Raw genomic sequence first — 19664 nt, 5'->3', positions numbered from 1 at the left:
AAGATTTATATCCAGACTTCCTCTGTGTTTGTGACTGGCACTGCCCCACACCATAAGTCTTATTTTTAAGGTATTCTCACACTTATTCTAGCTCCCCATAGCATTTATTTAATTTTCCCCCCAGCTAGGCACGGCGGCACACAACTGTAATTCTAACACTTGGTCAGCTGACCCAGGAGGACAGCAGAGAGTATGAGAGCAATTAGGTTGCATAGCAAGACTCTGCCTCAGAAAACAAAAGCAAACAAAGCCGGAATTCCCTAGAGCAGGGAAGGAACACCATTGGAACATTTGACTGGATGCCTCGCACCATGATAACTGCTGGCATTTCCTTTGTATTTCACTTGATTCCTTGGTTCGATTTTTAGTCAATCATGAAGCTTTCCAAAAATACTAACTACTTCAAAGTGTTAACAGTGTAACTTCTCAGACTTTATATGACCCCCACCCACCCTTCAATTTTAACTGTGATCTTTTTATATCTGTCCCCAGATTTCCCCTAAATATCTAAGGCATGTTCTATGTTACACACTCAAGCTCATGTGAGCTGGAGGAGGCTTCATCTGTGACCCCAGCGCCCAAAATTCCTCCTTATTCCAGAGGCTTTCTGGGGACAATCTTGGTCTTTTTTCATGAAAATGTATTTTCCAGACTATTTCAGAATTCTCTTTTACAAGAAAGGAGTGTGGACTATAATTACAAATGCTTCCGCCCTTCCCACCTGATAATGAACTCAGCTTCATGTGCAGCTTTGTGGTCAGTGGGGTGGGTCTCGGACTGGGCTACCCATAGAGTCATCTAGAAGATTCTGAAAGCATGAAAGCCAAACCTGATGCTCAGGCTCTAGTACAAGGTGGGACTGGGGTCCTGGGAGTTTTGGAATCTTCCTAAGTGACTTACTCCAATGTTAGGTTAAAACCCAGGACATTGGGTTATAAAGCAAATAGGGCTATGTGTTGCTGCTCTGGCCTGTTGCAAGCCTGGCTTACACCAGGTCTTGTGGGTCTAATACCATAGAGAGAAAGAGAATTGTGGTATACCTGTGGCCTGTGACATGAAATCCTTGTGAGGAGGTCCTATTCATGCTCCCTGTCCTGTCCTGTCCTGTCCTATTCCATCATATCCTACATTAGAACAGAATTTACCTTATGATATCAAAATTCATACTTACCACTGTCATGAATAGATCTCTTCCACAATATCTTATGCTAATCATCCTGTGCACTCCCTTGTTAGAAGTCAGAACTCATTCACCTCTGGTGACTGGCTCACTAAGGTAAGTTGTAATTTTATTCCCACTGGTGTTAGCATCAAGGAGTTACTGCATCTCCCTTAAGGAGGCATCGCTTAGCAACAGAGTGTTTCCATATGTCTTCTTGCACTTGAATTGCTCTCCCATATTTTGACATCATTTTCTTTTTTCTGTCCTCAGAGACTCAGCTATAGCTAGAAAAATCGCCTCTCCCCTTCCTTATTACAGAGCTGTTTTTCTCCTATTTTTCAAATACAACCAGATATTTATCATCATTCAAACTGTTGGACTGTGGTGATATTGTGGGAATGTCAAATGACATTTGACTTTTCCATGACTGATAAAATACCCTGATGTAAGGAACTTCATGACGGAAGGATTTGTTGGCTCACAGTTCCAGGTACAGACCATCATGGCAGAAAGCCTTAGCTGCAGGAATGTGAGGCAGCTGGCCACAGTGCATCCACAGCCAAAAAGAAAAGAGTGATGAATGCTTCTGTTCAGCTCACTTCTTTTCCTTATAGTCTAGAATCCCGGCCCATAGAATGGTGCTGTGGAGGATTGATTGATAAATAAAACACTGATTGGCAGTAGCCAGGCAGGAAGTATAGGCGGGACTAGCAGAGAGGAGAATTGAGAGTATAGGAAGGCAGGGAAGAGGAGACACCAGCCTGCCGTCCAGGGAGCATCATGTAGAGGCAGCAGGTAAAGCCACAGAACACGTGGCGACATATAGATTAACAAAAATGGGCTGAGTGTAAGAGTAAGAGCTAGACAATGGTAGGCCTGGGCTAATGGCTGAGCATATATTTAAATAATATAAGCATCTGTGTGTTTATTTTATAAGTGGCCTATGGGACTGCCGGGGCTTGGCGGGACCCAGAGAGAAAATCCATAGCTACAGAGTGGTGCTTACCCACAGGGGGCAGTTCTTCCCACCTCCCATGACATAATCAAGATGCACCCTCCCAGGCATGTCCAAAGATTAGTTTCTCAGGTGATTCTATAACTCATCAAGTTGACAAGTAAGATTAACCATCAAACGATGTTAGATGATTCCTTTTTTGCCCTCTCCTTTTCCTGTCTCCTCTTTTGTTGGCTGTCTGATGATAGTGTCAGTGTTTGGCATTCTCTCTTCCCTTCTGCACATACCTTCTATAGGCCCTACTTTGTTTTGTATAAAAGGAATGTCACTTTGGTTTTAATCCTTGAGTTTTCTCTATACAATATATAGCTTAAGCAGTTAGTGAATTGAACTACAGACTGTGTTGAGGTAATCGCTACCAACTGTTTTCCATATAGCTTTGACTAAACTTCTGGTCTCTTCTTTCACCTTTCTGTTTCTTTTCTTTTCTTTTCCTTTCCTTTTCTCTCAGGCTCATTTTCTTCCCCTCTCCCCCAATCTAACCTCTCTTTTGTCTGTGTGTCAAGCATTAACTGGGTGCCTTGGTTTAAAAACAAAGGAACAAACAAAATACTTAGTTCTCTTTAGAGTTTTATACAGAACGTATTAAAAATTTTAGGGCTGCAAACATAGTTCAGCCATAGTGAATACCTGAGATATTTTGGATCCTTAAAACTCCTGTAAAAAACTGGACACAGTGGGACACGCCTGTAATCCCAGTGATGAGATGGTTAGGAAACAGGGGGTTCCCTGGAGACTGGGGGGCCTGCCTATGTGGCAAGTTCCAGGCCAGTGAGAGACCCTATCTCAAGTAGAGACAGGAAGCATTGGAGGACTGGCATCTGAGCTTGTTCTCTGAGCTCCACATGTATCTCTCTCTCTCTCTCTCTCTCTCTCTCTCTCTCTCTCACACACACACACACACACACACACACACACACACACGTCCACTTAAGTAAAAATTTGGAGCTGAAGACTTCCAGTTAAAATCAGAGGAAAAATATTTTTCACATTATTGTCAAACAATGACAAATAAAACTCTTAAGATATATCAACAAAGAAAAGAAATAGCATGACAGTTTCTGGAGCCCTTCTGATTTCCTCATGGTTGCAAGTAGGCATACCTGCTGGAGCAGTGGCAGTTTTTCCTTTTGGATAAACCACAGTTTAGTTTTATATTCTACAAGGCAATGCTTAATAAAAATTGCTGAGAGGATGAAAGGTCGTTATTTCCTAGGACTTATTATGTCCAAATTTAGTAAAGCCTGAAGAATGCTTTATTGGCTTCATTAATCATTAATGGTTGGGGTGATTCTGAATCCATTGAGAATCACAGTGTGCAGAGAAATAAGCAAATCTATACAGGAAAAATCTGGCTTAGACTAATGCTATCATTTATACTATAGGTCCTATATACTGGAAATAATGAGTTGTGATCAATCGTATTTTATTGCTAATTTTAAGTATAAGCAAATGTTAATTACAAAATCACTTGCCATGACATCATATGACTCTCCATTTCTAAACACTTTGCTTCGGCTCTGTATGATTCCTTGGACAATTAACTCTTCCAGGATGTCTGATGACTTTGGCCGCACCCGACTTTCCAGGAGTTGGGGTTTATTGATTATTCCATTGGCCACTGTGTCATCTAAAAGGAAAAGCATAAAGAAAGATAAATTTAAGAGTTTATCGCTCAAATGCTAAATGGGGGCTGGAGAGATAGCTCTGTGGGTAAGAGAGCTTATTGTGAAATCACAAGGACCCAAGTTCAAATCCTCAGCACCCATGGAAAATGTCTGGAATAGTGATCATGCCCATAACCCCAGCACTTGTAGGGGACAGGGAATAGAGACAAGAGGACCATTGAGGCTTGCTACCCTTTAGTCTAGTTCCAGGTCCAGCAAGAAAACAAGGTTCAGAGTGGTAGAGCAGGACACCGGAACATCTTTTTCTAGCTCCATGTGCACCTGCACATGGTCTAGGGTACACAGCACACACATACACCATCCTCACACACATACATGCACAAAGTAAATAACTTAAAAACTCTCAATGAGTACCTTATATAAGTCACTGAACCAAATCTTGTCTCAAAACTTTTGCCTAAATATCTGGTTTCTTTTAAAATAATTCTATCATATTTATTTATGTATTTATGTATTTATTTATGTATTTATGTATGTATGTATTTATTTAATGTGTGCATGTGCATGCATGTGTGTCACTGTGTGAGTGTAGAGGTCAAAGGAGAATTTGGGGAAGCAGGTTCTGCCCTTCTACCACAGGCATTCTAAGGACTGAACTCAGGTTGGTAATGCCTATCTCCACAGCCCCAGTATCTGGTTTCTATTATAAAGCTCTGTAATTCTTTGAAGTTCAAGTTTTTGCTGTCTTTGCAGAACAAGCACATCAGCATAATCTATTCTTTATGTAGCGAGTGTCATATGAACAGAATCAAGTCCGGTCCCCACGCTGCTATGTACAGCCTCTTTGTTGTAACAACATTCATACACTTGGGTCAGATGACACTGATTTGCTCCACTAATTACAACGCTCAACTGCAGCTGAGGCTGGAGACATTCTTCTGGTGACTCTTCTAAACTGCAGTTTGGTTTCTATGCTTTGTATACAAATGGTAAACAGTGTGAAGTTGCCAAGGGCTGTCTGGTTCTGCAACCCTGGTATACAGTTTCACCATCTGCTAAATCTACGGAGGGAAAGCATGCCTTTCTGGAAAGAGCCCTTGAACAAGACCAGAACTCCAGATCAGCTAAGATCTTATTAATGATTTTAAAGATGAATCCTGGAGCCGGTTACAGAAGTGGATTTATGAACTGTACTTTTGAGACAGGCCTTCTCATTGCAAATCATCCATGAGCAGAAACAGCCACCTCCACACCTTCAGATCATAAAATAAAGGGTACAGGCTTGTTAACCTAAAGATAGCTCTGCTTCCCCAGTCAGAAATGACACTGTGCAGAGCCCTCTGAAGTGAGTTCTCTTCAAAAAGTCCACTAGGTTCAGTGGATGGAGGCTTTCACAGCTGTTCTTAAACTCTGTGGTTACAAAGACAACTTTCATGAGTTTCTGTGGTTTGAAAACATGCAGAGATGGCTTGCATGCTGGCCAGCTGTTTCTCATTTCAAACCATTATTAGTCTACCTGTCACAGGAGAGGGCTCGACTGAACACCTGGCGTCAGTACAGGGCCAGGCAGCTCAGTGCTTTCCAGTGCTGGCTCTTCAGCCTTGTGGGTGTGTGAAAAAGAGCCCATTATCACTGCAAAGTGCTCTGTGCTGAGTCTTATAGAATGCGCTCAAGCTGGGTGGTGGTGGTGCACACCTTTAATCCCAGCACTTGGGTGGCAGAGGCAGGCAGATCTCTGTGAGTTCCAGGACAGTCAGGGCTCTTACAGAGAGAAACCCTGTCTCTAAAACCAAAACAAGACAACAAACAGCAACAACAACAAAAAGAAAGTGCTCAAACACGTAAGCAGACTGGAACCTTGGTAACAGAGGCAAAAATCCAATGTAAAGGTCACAGGTAAATCTCTCCATGGAATCAGAGTGATTTTATTGTCATTATTGTTAAAAGGTGGCCTTTCCTAGAGCAGGAACACTTACTCATAAGCCTAAAACTTAGGAGGTGGAGGCAGAAGAATCAGGAGTTTCATGCCATCCCTGGCTATTTGAGACCCTCTCTCAAAGCCAAAATGAAAACAAATTTTAAAAAGTGGACTTACCAAGAAAGGCTATTAACATAGTAATAACTAATATTTATTTACCTGTACTGTGCTAAGCACTTTATATTCTGTATTACGTTCTGTTGTGGAATATTAGTTGAAGATGTGTTATGTTTGTTTGTGCTGTGGAACATTTGTTTAATGATGCAAAGAAGTGTTGCATTCTTTTATGTTGCATTTGTTTAACTCTGTGAAGCTGTGTTACTTTGCCTGTCTAAAACATCTGGTTAGGCTAATAAAGAGCTGAATCGCCAACAGTTAGGCAGGAGAAAGGATAGGCAGGGCTGGCAATCAGAGAGAATAAATAGGAGGAGAAATCTGGGAAGAGAAGATTGAGAAATAAAAGAAGGAGGAGAAGAGGATGTCAAGGACCAGCCACCCAGCTACACAGCAAGTCATGGAGTAAGAAGTAAAGAAAGATATATAGAATAGAGAAAGATAAAAGCCCAGAGGCAAAAGGTAGATGGGATAAGTTAAGAAAAGCTGGCTAGAAATAAGCCAAGCTAAGGCTGGGCATTTATAAGTAATATTAGGTCTCTGTGTGTGTATTTATTTGGGAGCCGGGTGGCAGGCCCCCCCCAAAAGTAAAGAACAAAGAGTAAAAACATCTAGCTACAACATTCAGTTCAAACAAGGATATGTGAGAGAGGTGCTATTGTCTCTATTTTACCAATAGGCACATGGATAGAGGTTAATTGCTCAAGGGGATGAGACTAGTTAGAGTGGTAACTAGGACTGAATCCAATTTAAACACCAAGTTCTCATCCTCACTGTTCTCTCTCCTAACTATGATATTTGAGTAGCTGAACCACAAGTACTCCATCTCTCTCCCTGATGTTTCCAAAAGGATGTCACTAACATCAAGAAGTGAATGGAACCATTCCAACCCAATGTCTTGTGAGTCTATTAAAGTATTTGTCTTTACATGTATGGTACTCCTCTAGACAGAGATTCTTTGGAAATGGCAATTATTCCAATTCATTCTACTGTTTTCTTGAAACATTGGAGCATATTGGGGCAGGGTTTAAAAATAACATCATGTTTCTATTTTGTTATGAAGTACATTCATGACTTTTCTCATCACTGTGACCAAAGAGCTGACAAAAAAAAGTGACGTAAGGCAGGAGGGGGGTTTTACTTTGGCTCGCAGTTTCGGGAGAAGTTCAGTCATCTTGGAGATGAAGGTGTGACATTGGGTCCGTGGCACTGACCAAGACGTGCAGACTGTGTTCGGGTGAATATCTCCCCTTTTCTTTCAGTCTAGGACCCCAGCTCATGGGACGGTGCCATCCACATCCATTGTGGGTCTCCCTTCCTCAGTTCACCCACTCTGAAATCATCCTCACAGACACAGCTGAGATGTGTCTGTCTCAGGCATGTCTCAGGTTTGTTGACATTGTTGAGTTGACAATTGAGATTAACCACCATCTAAAAGGGGATGCTCAATAACCATAGTAACTTTAGAGAGAAACACCCCAAATGGAGGAACAGTGTGGGAAATGAATGGCTGGAATATATCAAAGTCCTCAAATATAGGAAAGGGATTGGGAAGCTGTTCAGGCAAGCACTTGCTGTGCAAGCATAAGGACTGGAGTTTGTACCCCAAGAACCCAAATAAAAGTGGGGTGAATGTGATATTACACCTGGAATCCCAGCATACAGGAAGCAGAGACAGGGACTCAACTGAGCTAGATGGCTAGTTAAAACAATAAGCTCTGGCTTTCCCAAGGCACTCTGCCTCTCTCTATAAGGGAAGCATCAATTGAAGAATATACCAGCCTTAGGCCTCTATACACACACATGCACCTGTACCCACACATGTAATCACATACATGCAAACATTATTTTATCAGCCAGATCTCCTGGAACTGGAGTTACAAGTGTTAGTGAGTTACCTGATATGGGTGCTGGGAATAAACCCAGGTCCTGTGTATCAGCAATAAGTGCTCATAACCACTAAGCCAGCACTCTGGCCCCCATCCCAGCTACTTTCCAGTCTTAACCTGTAGTGAGAGGAGAAAAACAGGGCCAGGGAACAAAAGTTTTCCCTGAACTAAAACACTGTTCTTTCCCTCCAGATCTGTGCTCTTCACTTTGTTCCAAAGGCAGACCAACTATAAATAAGATGTCATCACTCAACAGCAAGGAAGAGCTCGAAGGAAGGGAAACCACAGCATTGCATCAGAAGGGCCACAGATAGCTCTTTAAACAGCACACCAGATCGTAATTTCCTCTTTGATGTTTTTACTGTGTATTTGCTCAGGTTGTGGATGGGGCAAGGGAGGGGGCAGTTTAATGAAGGTTTTGTTTATTCCTTTAGGAAGATTTACAACACAGTGGGGGCTTACATTCCCTTAAGCCATGTGATTTCTACTCGTGAAATTTGTTTGCAGTTCTCAATAGGGCTCTTGCTGTTGTCGTTGTTTTAAGATAGCTTTAATCACTTCATCTACAAGATGAATGGTTAACATTAGTCACTCACACGATCGAAACGGCCTAAGACTAAATCCTAATGTCTTAGAGATAAGAACCTTGCTGTTTGAAGTACACTAAGACCCACAAAGTGATCAATGGGCCATCAGATACATATATTATATATTTAGGGGTCTATGAGATGTCTGGTAGAGATCAACAGGAACAGAGGCAAAGGTTACCTAAATTTATGCTCCCATTTATTTTACTTGGAGGTGGAGAACTTTCTGGAATAGTCCCAGGCAAGCTTCCCATCTGGGCTTGTTGGTACAGACTTTCAGCATTGTCTACAGTGTCCTTGGGCCATATAGCTTCAGTTTGGGGGCTGCGATTCTCTTTGGAAGAAGTCACTCTGACATCAGCCTGTGAAAAGAGAATAGCTTGGTGAGATTTCTTAGGAAAATGAGAACAATATAGCAGGTCTGCTTTGTGAGCACTTACCAGTTAGTGTCTGTAGCAGTCTGATTAGTAATCTAGCCTATGGATGCTATGTTATACAGCCAAACGACCTAGAGATGTGATTAAATAATGCTCTCAGGGTGGTAAGGCTATCAGAATTATTCATGTGAACCCCAGATGCAATCACAATTGCTTTTTTATAAGAGGCAGACAGAGAGGTTTGAATATAAAGGTTAAGGTCCCTAAAGGTTAAGGTCCACAGCTGGTAGCCATGTTGAGAAGTGGTTGGATCAGGAGAATGATAATCTCACCAATGCAATGACTCCTTGATGTATCATAGTTGAACGGGCTACGGTGTGGTACATACAGGAAATAGGTCATTGAGGGGTATTATCGTGATTCTAGACCCTTGCTCTCTGGCCATCTCTATTTCCCATTTGCAGTAAGATGAACAGCTTTGCTCTCTCATGGTCTCTGCCATTATGCTTTGCCTCACAGCAAAGGACCAAGTGCCCATGGATTGAAACCTCTAAAACTTCTAACAAAAATAATCCTTCCCACTTAAGTTATTTATCTTAAGCATTTTTGTTATAGCAGCAGAAAACTTACTAACATGGAAAATTATTGATATTGTGAGTAGGCCTGTTACTGTGACTGCTCCCGATTGTGTTTTTCAGCACCTTATGAACAGAACCTTAGGAACTGGATTATGGTTGAAACTTGGAAGAGTTTGGAGATACAGGCTAGAGAACCCTAGAAGGCCAAAGGCAGAATTCAGTGGGAAATCATGAAAGAAGCTCAGAAATCCAGAATACCAATGGAAATGCTGATAGTAACTGTTCCTGTGAGGTTTCAAATAGAAATGAGAACTCTATTGGGAACTGGACAAGGGGCCATGAGCTTAAATTATGGCAAAGGACTCTACATTCTACCCATGCCCTGGGAATTTGTGTAAGGCTAAATTTCAAGTTGACAATCTATTAGAAAAACATTCAAGGGAATAAAACATTCATACTGTGGCATGGATATTGCTAGTTTCTTTCAGCCCAATTTACAGTGAAACCTGCTAGCAAAAATCAGAGTGAAAGGACTAGAAAAAACTCTCGATAGGGACAGAAAAGGATTGTTTATGGTTGGTAAGGAACTTAACACCATTAAAAAGGAAGCCAAGCCCCGGGCAGTGTGGCACACACCTGTAATCCCAGCACTCAAGAGGCAGAGGCAGGTGGATCTCTGTGAGTTCGAGGCCAGCCTGGGCTACCAAGCGAATTCCAGGAAAGGAGCAAAGCTACACAGAGAAACTCTGTCTCGAACCCCTAGCCCCCCAAAAAAAGGAAGCTTGAGATAGTAGAAGTACCTGGAAGCCATCAGGAATCAGCCTGGTGGTATCCATCAATGGTTCTTTATAACTATTGGAAAGACTGCTTTGAAATGAGAGCTCTAGAGAACGTACTTGAAAAGAATTTTTCTGTGTTTAGTCATCCATGTACAAAGGCTATTGGAATTCTGACTCACCCCTTGGGGACCCACCCTGTGACCTGACAGTAAAGTCCCCTTTAAAAAAGAAAACTCTCAGCCGGGTGGTGGTGGTGCACACCTTTAATCCCAGCATTTGGGAGGCAGAGGCAGGCAGATCTCTGTGAGTTCGAGGCCAGCCTGGTCTACCAAGCGAGTTCCAGGAAAGGCACGGCGCAAAGCTACAAAGAGAAACCTTGTCTGGAAGAAAGAAAAAAAAAAAAAACAAAAACAAACCAACACAAAACAAAAAAAACAAAAAAAACCCCCAAAAACCTCCCCCCTTCTCCTCTCTCTCTTTCCTTCCATTCCCACAAGGTGTGCACCCTCACCCCCTTTCTCTTTCTATTTTTCCCCTTCCCTCTCTCTTCCTCTCACCAAATAAAAGTATTCACTGTGCTCTGCCTGCATGGTGTCTCTGTCTCTCACCCGCTGTGGGGCACCTTGGCTGCAAACCCACCAAAGGCCCCATGCTGTATTGGTGCTGCCTGGCTCGGCAGGTTTCCTCTGGCGGTCTCCTCCCCACTGGCAGTTGAGAAATGCTGGGACCCTGTCCTGTCTAACACCATCACTTCTGCTGACTCTTCACCCCGTTGGTAAGATTCCCTCCTTCCCTTCTGGCTATCTACCATGAGTGAGGATTCATCTTGTCTTGACAGTGGTTTCTGGAAGACCTGGTACTGGGCACCACGTGTCTCAGGCTTTCAGCCCTCAGGGCCTGTTTTTTTTGTTTGTTTGTTTGTTTTTGTTTTTTTGTTTTTGTTTTTGTTTTTGTTTTTTGTTTTGTTTTTCAAGACAGGGTTTCTTTGTGTAGCTTTGCGCCTTTCCTGGACTAGCTCTGTAGACCAGGCTGGCCTCGAACTCACAGAGATCCGCTTGCCTCTGCCTCCTGAGTGCTGGAATTAAAGGCGTGCACAGGCCCTGTTCTTATGTGATGGCATATGGCACAGCTGCTGCCACTCATTCCATGGCCCATAGCCTTTGTATGATGATCCACTGGCTATCTTAAGCCATTATTGGTCCTCGCTGACCTTCAGACACTGGAGGTCAGTCTGTTGGACCTTCTACCTCACTGTGGAAAATGTGCATACCACCTAAATGCCTCATCCTTCTCTTTGTCTCTGTTTCCTGGTTTTCTCCTCCTGCAGCCACCATGGCCATGTCCTTGCCTAGGGGGTGAGGGCCTCTCTCCCACCTGGCTACACTGCTACTCTGTTTCCCAATCTCCTCTCCAGCACTGCCTCCAAGGTTCAATACATTAGCTGTAAAAGTTTCCTGGGAAGGTGTTTCTCCGTCTTTCTTTTAAAAAGTCTATTTCTTATGTGAGGATGAAAATACATGACTGATGTGGCCACTTGTATGTATTTCTGACTGACTTTTAAGTGCTCCCGTTTATCTGTTTATTATTTGTTCAGTTTGGCTTTGGAAAAAAGGGGGAAAAAACCCCAGGTGAACACGTGGTCAGGTGCCATAGGGCAATCTCGTGGGCAGGCAGACGCCATCTTGGCTAAGGTCATATGGCTTCACTGCCATCTTTACTAAGAGCAGCAAAAAGTCACTTCTTGTCAGTAGCTCAAGCCTGGGCAGGGTGCCATCTGTACAGGGGGAGGTCAAGAAAGCACTACCTCATGCCAATGCCCAGCAGGTCCAGTCTTGTCCTGGTGTTCATTCCTCCATGGCTGCTGCTTCCCCTGCCTCCCCATCGGGCATCAGCAGCACCACATGCTGGTGATATGACCAACTTGCCAGCTTATTTTGTAGTTAAAAAAAAATCAAGTCTTTTCCTAAAGCTACTAAGTCTCTCAACATAAATAAATGATTTAAATGCTTTAGATTACTTTCCCCTTCTATGATATTGTTATATCAAGATTTTAAAAGTTCAGATTTTAACATTAATACAGTTCTTATATTGCTTGGGTCACAAGCTCAGGATTTAAAGTTTTCCTTGGTTGTCTTCTAAATATAAACTTAAACTTCTCATCAGGCCAAAGACATCTCTGTCCAATCTGTACCTGGCTCTCTCTAAACAAAAAATTATACATACCTTTTAACACAAATCTATAATTTTGCTAGGACTCAAAGGTATGAGCCTCAATATCCATTACCTGAGCCTGCTTTTCTATGATTTGGATTTCAATACTGGTTGATAATACTAATATATCTAAAACTTTTATGTTCTTTTATAAAATAAGAATTCCTATAAGCCTCAGAGGATCAAAAGAAGTCATTGGATCTACTTCACAGAGGTCAAAATGGCTCCAGATAAATGAGTTTTGCTCACCTGTCTATTTCTGAGAATGGTGTTTTGCTCTGTCCTGGTCTGCCTTTCTTGATTACTAAGACCATGAGCCCAAAAGGCTCCAAATAAACTCATAAATTTTAACTTTTGTCTCTAATCTATCTGCTTCAGCAGATTTCCACTTGGCTGGCAGACACATCTAAGCATCAGTTGCTGCAATCTGCTCCAAAGGATGATGAGCTCTAGACTTGCTGAAGGCTGATATGATGTGGACAAGTCCAACCAAATGTAATTTTTCCCCATCTCTACAGTCAGATCAGATGACCACATGCTTTTGATAAATACCCCACTGCCTGGGTTCCCTCCTTACTTCTGACTAGCCTCTTGGACTCTTTAGGTTCTGATCACCTGTGCCCTATTTCAGCTTGAAGTAGCTATAGAAGAGCATCATCCCTGCCCCTCCAAACAAACAAACAAACAAACAAACAAAAAACAGGCTAAAGAGTTAAGTCAAAGAAAAACCCCTGGTATTGGGGACAAATTGGCTACCAAATGCCCATTGATATACCAGGAAACTGGATCCAATATTGTCAATTAATAGATTTATCAACTAAAATGATTCTGCAATAGGATAATACACTTGACCTTTATGCAGAACAAAAGAGGTATTACATGACCTTAAGAAATGATTATTTCTATATAAATCATTCAGGATTGTAATCTGGCTGTACTCAAGTATCAAAACTACAGGGATAAGCTTTATTCAATCCCTTGCACATGTTTTCAGGGTTGAGCTTAAAACAAGTAACTAGAAACCAAGTTTATCTATTCAGATATACCTGGACAGTCTTCAAATACTCAGAGATCTGCAGATAAATATGGCATCTAAAATGTTTAATTAAAAAGCTTTTCATGATAGAGGGACATACTGGCTCCTGGCAGGACCTTTATATCCTCCAAAGAAGAAGGCTGGGCACAGAAAAACCTCTACCCAGAACTTGCTCCCAAGTGGCAGCATCATCCACTGACATGGGCACAGGAGAACCTCAGCTGCTGCCAGGGCCTTCTTCAGACCATGGACAACAGGACTCTGGGAACCCACTGCCTCACCTTTGCCTAGACAAAGTAGGCTGGTCTTTCCCACAAGTTCCTATTCCCACAGCCATCAGATCTTCTGTGGCCTAGCAGCCAAAGACTGATTGTTGTTGACCTGAGACCTCTGCCCTTCAATGACCTGGGGTAGCTATCTAGGTAGCCAATAGGTAAGTCTCTGTCACTTTCAATTGCTAATTCAGGTAAAAATTTATCCTTCTCACATCTCTGATGCCGTTGACAACCAGGCTTTGCTTCAACTGCCTTCTCAGTTCTCTGTGTAGAATTCATAGGTCTCCCTCTCTAAGGGCTGCTACTAGGTCTAGACACAATTTTTACCTTGTTACCAGATCAGATAAATTCATAGAAGAGATTTTAATATAATTTTTTACTATTGACTGCTCTCAGTATCCTCTGGAGAATCAGATAAAGAAACAGCATCAAGGTTTGTTTATAAGAAGATAGGAAAGCTGTCTCACTTCTGTTCAGTCTGATGATGGTTAGCGAAGCCTCTCTCCTCCTCCACTCACTCAACCTCTTCCATCCAGTAAATTTCCTCTGGTTATGGATTTACAGATGTCTCATTGGGCTGAAGCCAGGAAATGTTCACACCTTTTTACCCCAAGCCACAGCCTTTTGCTATGATGCCAGGATGTAAATCTCCTCCAGCTGTCTCACAGGTACCTGCAGGGACTGGGAAAAGGTCTGCTACTGTGTCAAGACATCGGGTCTGATGAAACTAACAGTCTCCAGAGCCCATTTGACCACACTCACTTTCGAGCATATTTTGCAGTTTCACTTCTGCCTGGGCCAAGGCCAACCCACAGAGGGTCCTCCAGATACACCAGCTCCTGCACCAACTCTGAGGATGCCAACACCAACAGAGGATACCCACTGAGATGGATGCACCCTCACCTCCAGAGAAACAACAGATGTGATGGCTCATATGCTCCTAAAGAACAGATCATTCCTCAGTTCACTGCTGGTGCCACCTCTCCAGGCTCAGGCAGGCACCTACCCAGCAACCAGAACCTGGTTTTCCAAGATGTCCCAATAAAGGGCATAGCTGCTCTCATGTCTCACTCATTCACCCTTGCCTCTTCTGTACAACCAGGGCACTTCTCGGTTCCATTCTTTCTGGCAGTTATCACTCACTCTTCCCATGGATATCCCAGCTCATAAGCCAACGATAATCTATTTTTTCCTCCTAGTAACCTGCCTGCTCAGCTCCTTCAAGGAACAGACGCATGAGATTTCCACACCTGAGATCTTCAGAATGACGTCAACTAAATGTTTCTTCACTCATACCGCCTGCTGGGGGTGTGACCTTGAACTCCCAATTTTGCCCTCCCACTTCACCCCCAAAATAGAAAGGAAGCAGTCTCAAGAATTCAGCACCCTTATTCCCCAACTTGCTATCTATAACTCTCCTTTTTATAATAATCAAAATGGAGGAATGTTGGCATTCTGGCCCACCCTCTGGGGACCCGCTCTGCATCCTGATGTAAAGTCTCCTTTGAAAAAGAAAACTCCCACTCCCCCTCTCTTTTCTTTCATTCCCACGAGGTGTGCACCCTCACCCCCTTTTTCTTTCCCCCTTCCCTCTCTCTTCCCCCTACCAAATAAAACTATTCACTGTGCTCTGCCTGCATGGTGTCAGAGTCTCCCACCTGCTGTGGGGCACCCTGGCTCCAAACACACCAGAGGCTTCCATGCCATATCATTACATGGACATCAAAGGATATTTACAAGGAGACCTGGTTACTTCCCCCTGGGAACCGTCCTTAATATCATTCATATGATGCTAGTTTTCTAGGTACCTAGAATGTAAGAATCACGTCGGGGTGATGGAGAATTCCACCAAGATTACTAAATAAAGTCTAGGGAGCCAGGCAATTACATGTCATGGTTAACATGCTTTCAGGTATACCCCTGGGAAGGTATGGTGAGAAGCTGTAAGGGTGAAGCCTAAACCGCAGTGGAGATCATTGGATGTCAGGAAAACATGAACAAGGAACATGTGCTGGAGAAATTCCTGCCAGTGATCATAGCCAGCTGGGGAAGGCACTTGGGGTTGGCCAAGTCCTTGAGGTTCACATCTTGCCACCACATATGTCTGATGTCCAACCTGAAGAAGAGTTCCAGTCTGGTTTGGCCCCTTCCTTTCCATTTCTTTAGAACAAAGATATTCAATCTGTGTGATTGCATCTTAGAAGTATTTATTTTTATCACTTTCATTTTTTTTTTAAATCATTACCAGAGATCAAATTTGGAGTCTTGTATGTTGGTTGTAGGTAAACATATTACCACTGAGCTATATCCCCAGCTTATGTAATTTTTAGGTGGACTCACAGCAAAGGGCTTGAGAGAAGTCTTAGTCTAACCCCCAAGGAGTGATTGCTAGTTTCAAGCCACCATTCTGAGCCTTACTGGGAGAACCAAGATGAACAAGTTCACAATCATTAATCAGGTGTGAAACTAGAAATATCACTGTTTAAAAAAAAGAATATATTTTTAAAAAATACATGTTTTGTAGTTTAACAAGTAAAAAATCCATTGAAATAACCAAGTAATAAAGAAGATGATTGTGCTGGCCAAGTCTGTGTCAATTGGGATAGGCTGTAATGGCCAGTTTTTCAATCAAACTGTAATCTAAGTATTACAGTGAAGGCATTTTGTAGATATAACTGCATCTACAACCAATTGACATAAAGTAGAAGAGATTCTTTAGACCACCAGCGGGGCCTCTTCTAATCAGTTGAAAGGGCTTCTGGAGTAGACCCAAGGTCTCCCTGAGGGAGAAGAAATTGTGCCTATGGACTGCAGTTTTGCCTCTAGCCTGCCCTTTATTGTCACATCCTATAGAGTTTGGACATGGCTGACCAGTGTCATGTGTATCCACCCATTCATCCTATTGGTTCTCTTCCTCTGGTAGCATCCTGACTGATACAGAGACTCAGTAGAAAATGATAATTACCACCCACTGAACAGAAGCATTATCAGCACGTTGGTATTATGACCTCCTAAGTATATCTGCTTACATAAGAGTTTTAAAGGGTAAATTAGAATTTGCTGAAAAGCCAATGAAAAGGAGCTTAGAATGGTGCAGTCATTGGGGAGCTACAAGATAAAAGAACACAATGAAATGCTTCCCATCCACACGATGACCACAGTGAGAAGACAATAGTGAGTGGTGGTGAGCTTGTGGGGAAGCTGGAACCCACACACAGTGGTATGAACACACAGAACAGAGCTTCTACTCTGGAAAACAATTTAAGAATTCCTGTAGAAAGTTAATCATGGAGTAATTGCGAACTGGAAACTCCACTCCTAGGTTTATACACTAGCAAAATGAAAATAATATTCAGCTCAAAACTAGCACATGGTGCCTATAATTACTATTCACAATGTTCAGAAAGTGGAAACAACTCAAACATCTTATCTACTGATGATTAGGAAAAGGAAATGTAGTGTAATTGTGCAAAACATTATTAACAATAAAAAGAAATTAAATGCTGACACATGTCATTACTAGACATTTAAAAACTTTCTCAGACATAGAGGTAGGTTCAGACACTGTAGGGCAAGGGGCAAGGGCACAGGGTGAGTAAGAGGAATTGGCTGCTCATGGGTAGTCATTTCTTTGGGGAGGGATGTACTAAAAACAGATTACACAAAGGGCTGTCACTTGCCTATTTTAAGGGTGAACTGTATAGTGCATGAATTATACTACAATTAAAATGTTATTAAAAATAAAATTGATCAGATTCTCTGAGATTTGTATAACACAATTTACCACTGACTATATAGTAGAGACATTTACCTGACCCAACCTCATTCTATTTAATGTTGAAGAGTAGCTGCTTATGGTTAATAGTGTGAGTTCATTACATAGTTCATCATATAACCATACCACACTTCATTTAGTCCATTCCTGGAGACTTCTAATTTTCCAGTATTATAAACCAGGCTAGAATTATGCTTGTTCATATATATATAAAACTGATTCAATCATTTTGTGACAGTTCCTAGATGTATACATTCTAACTGAATGGCTATGCATGTTCAATACTATAGGCATTTCCGGAAGGTTCTATAAACACTGCACCACTTCATAAAACCTGCTGCATTGCTTATATAGTCTACAAGCCACTGACACAAGACACTGGTCCCTGGTCCTACAGCAAAAGAAGAAAAAGGCAATGGGTTTTCCTTCCACCTGTCCATCATCACAGGCATCATCATCAACACTGAGAGAGCAGATTCCCGAGAAGAGCTGTCTTAGTTGGGACTACTATTGTTGTGATAAAACACCATGACCAAAGCTAGTTGAGGGGGAAAGGGTTTATTCGGCTTACATTCCCATATCACTGTTCATCATTAAATGAAATCAGGACAGGGACTCAAAACAGGAAAGGAACCATGAAGCAAGAGCTGATGCAGAGGCCATGGAGGAGTGCTGCTTACTGGCTTTCTCCCCTGGCTTGCTTTCTTAGAGAATCCAGGACCACCATCCTAGGGATGGCACCACCCACAATAGACTGGGCCCTCCCTCATCAATCATTAATTAAGAAAATGCTGTACAGTCTTGCTTACAGCCCAGACTTATGGAGGCATTTTCTCAACAAGGGCTCCCTCTTCTCAGGTGACTCTAGCTTGTGTCAAGGTGACATAAAGCTAGCCAGCATAAGAGCCTTTACATACAACGTACCTATACCACACACATGAATACACATATGTATAGCAAAGGAAAGCAAGATTGCTCTTGTAGTGGGTAGCCATCCCAGCCTTGGCCTGGAAGTTCCAACCCCCATTGAGGCTTCGGTAATGGTCACGCCCACAAGGCGGGGCTGAGGGAGGAAGCTGAAGACCCAGGATTGAGAGGAGAGGTGTCTCTTGGCTCTGGGACCCTGGATGCTGGAGGTAGACCCAGCAGAGTTCTCCAGAGAACATCGCCGGACTGTGCCATACCTTTGCCAGACCCTGTTACCTATCCATTCATTTGTAAGTTACCCCACAAAATAAACCTCCCTTTTAACTATGTGGAGTGGCCTTAATAATTTCACCAATATGCTCTAGTTTATTTTCTGTAGCTTTGACAAAAACACCCTGAACAAAAGTAACTTAGGGGAGGAAAGGATTTATTTGGCTTGTACTTCCAGGCCACAGACCATTACTGAGGGAAGACAGGGCAGGAATTCAAGACAGGAACTTGAAGCAGAAACCATGTAGAAATGCTGCCCATGGCTCCCTCTCTGGCTTGCTTGAAGACCTGTATTTAACTAGCTTTCCTATACAGCCCAGGACCACCTGCCTAGGAATGGTTCCTCCCACAGTAGTGTGGGACCTCCTACATTTACATCAATTAGCAATCAAGACAATCTCCCCACAAAAGTTCTCCACAAGCCAATCTGATTGAGGCGATTCCTGCATTGTGGCTTCTCCCCTCATTCTAGGATGTGTCCAGCTGACAAAACTAAGCAAGACAGACACTGTGTGATGCTTTCCAGCCAATGGCTCAGCACTCCGGTTGAACTTAGAGATGCACAAGGCCTGTTGTGATTTCTTCCCTAGTCTTCAGCTAGTTGAAGCTGTGATAGTGAGGGGAGTATCCTTATAAGTTCATTGCATTTGTGGACTCACTTTTTCCTTTCAACCAGCAACGTACCACGTGACATGTAAGGACTGATTTTGTCATTATAACATTTCTAAGTAGAGCTACTAACAATGTAAGAGGTTTAATGACAGTCACAGCAGCCAGCAAAGTGATAAAACACTTAGGAACTGAGTGGAATTTGGAGTGTGGTTAGACCAAAAGAGTTGGCTTTCTTCCCCACATTCTGCAAACTACAGCTTGGAATAGATTCAAACACTACAACTTCAAATGACCGCGCAATGGCTTCCCATCACTGGAGTCACTTCATTTGGGATGGGAACACTAGTGAAGATCTCTACCCATTTGCATTTACAGACAGGTGCTTTTGAGTCCTGGTAGTGAAAGAAAATGTGTAGCAGACAGAATAATCTTTTAGCATCTCCTAACATAA

The 19664-nt window shown here is 42.5% G+C and overlaps 1 protein-coding gene across 1 annotated transcript in view; it reads right to left on the bottom strand.

Moving 5' to 3' along the window:
- Nucleotides 1-19664, bottom strand: part of Stmnd1 (stathmin domain containing 1) — a 216179-nt gene that overhangs the window by 6974 nt on the left and 189541 nt on the right. The window contains exons 3-4 of the mRNA XM_036188921.1: nt 8555-8735; nt 3653-3807 (exon numbers count right to left, since the gene is read on the bottom strand). Coding sequence (XP_036044814.1) covers nt 3653-3807; nt 8555-8735 — 336 coding nt within the window. The remainder of the gene's footprint in view (nt 1-3652; nt 3808-8554; nt 8736-19664) is intronic.

Source organism: Onychomys torridus, chromosome 5 (assembly GCF_903995425.1).
Source record: "Onychomys torridus chromosome 5, mOncTor1.1, whole genome shotgun sequence".
Lineage (NCBI taxonomy): Eukaryota > Metazoa > Chordata > Mammalia > Rodentia > Cricetidae > Onychomys > Onychomys torridus.
The sequence above is the reverse complement of the archived record's forward strand: the minus strand, read 5'-3'. Positions and strand labels throughout refer to the sequence as shown.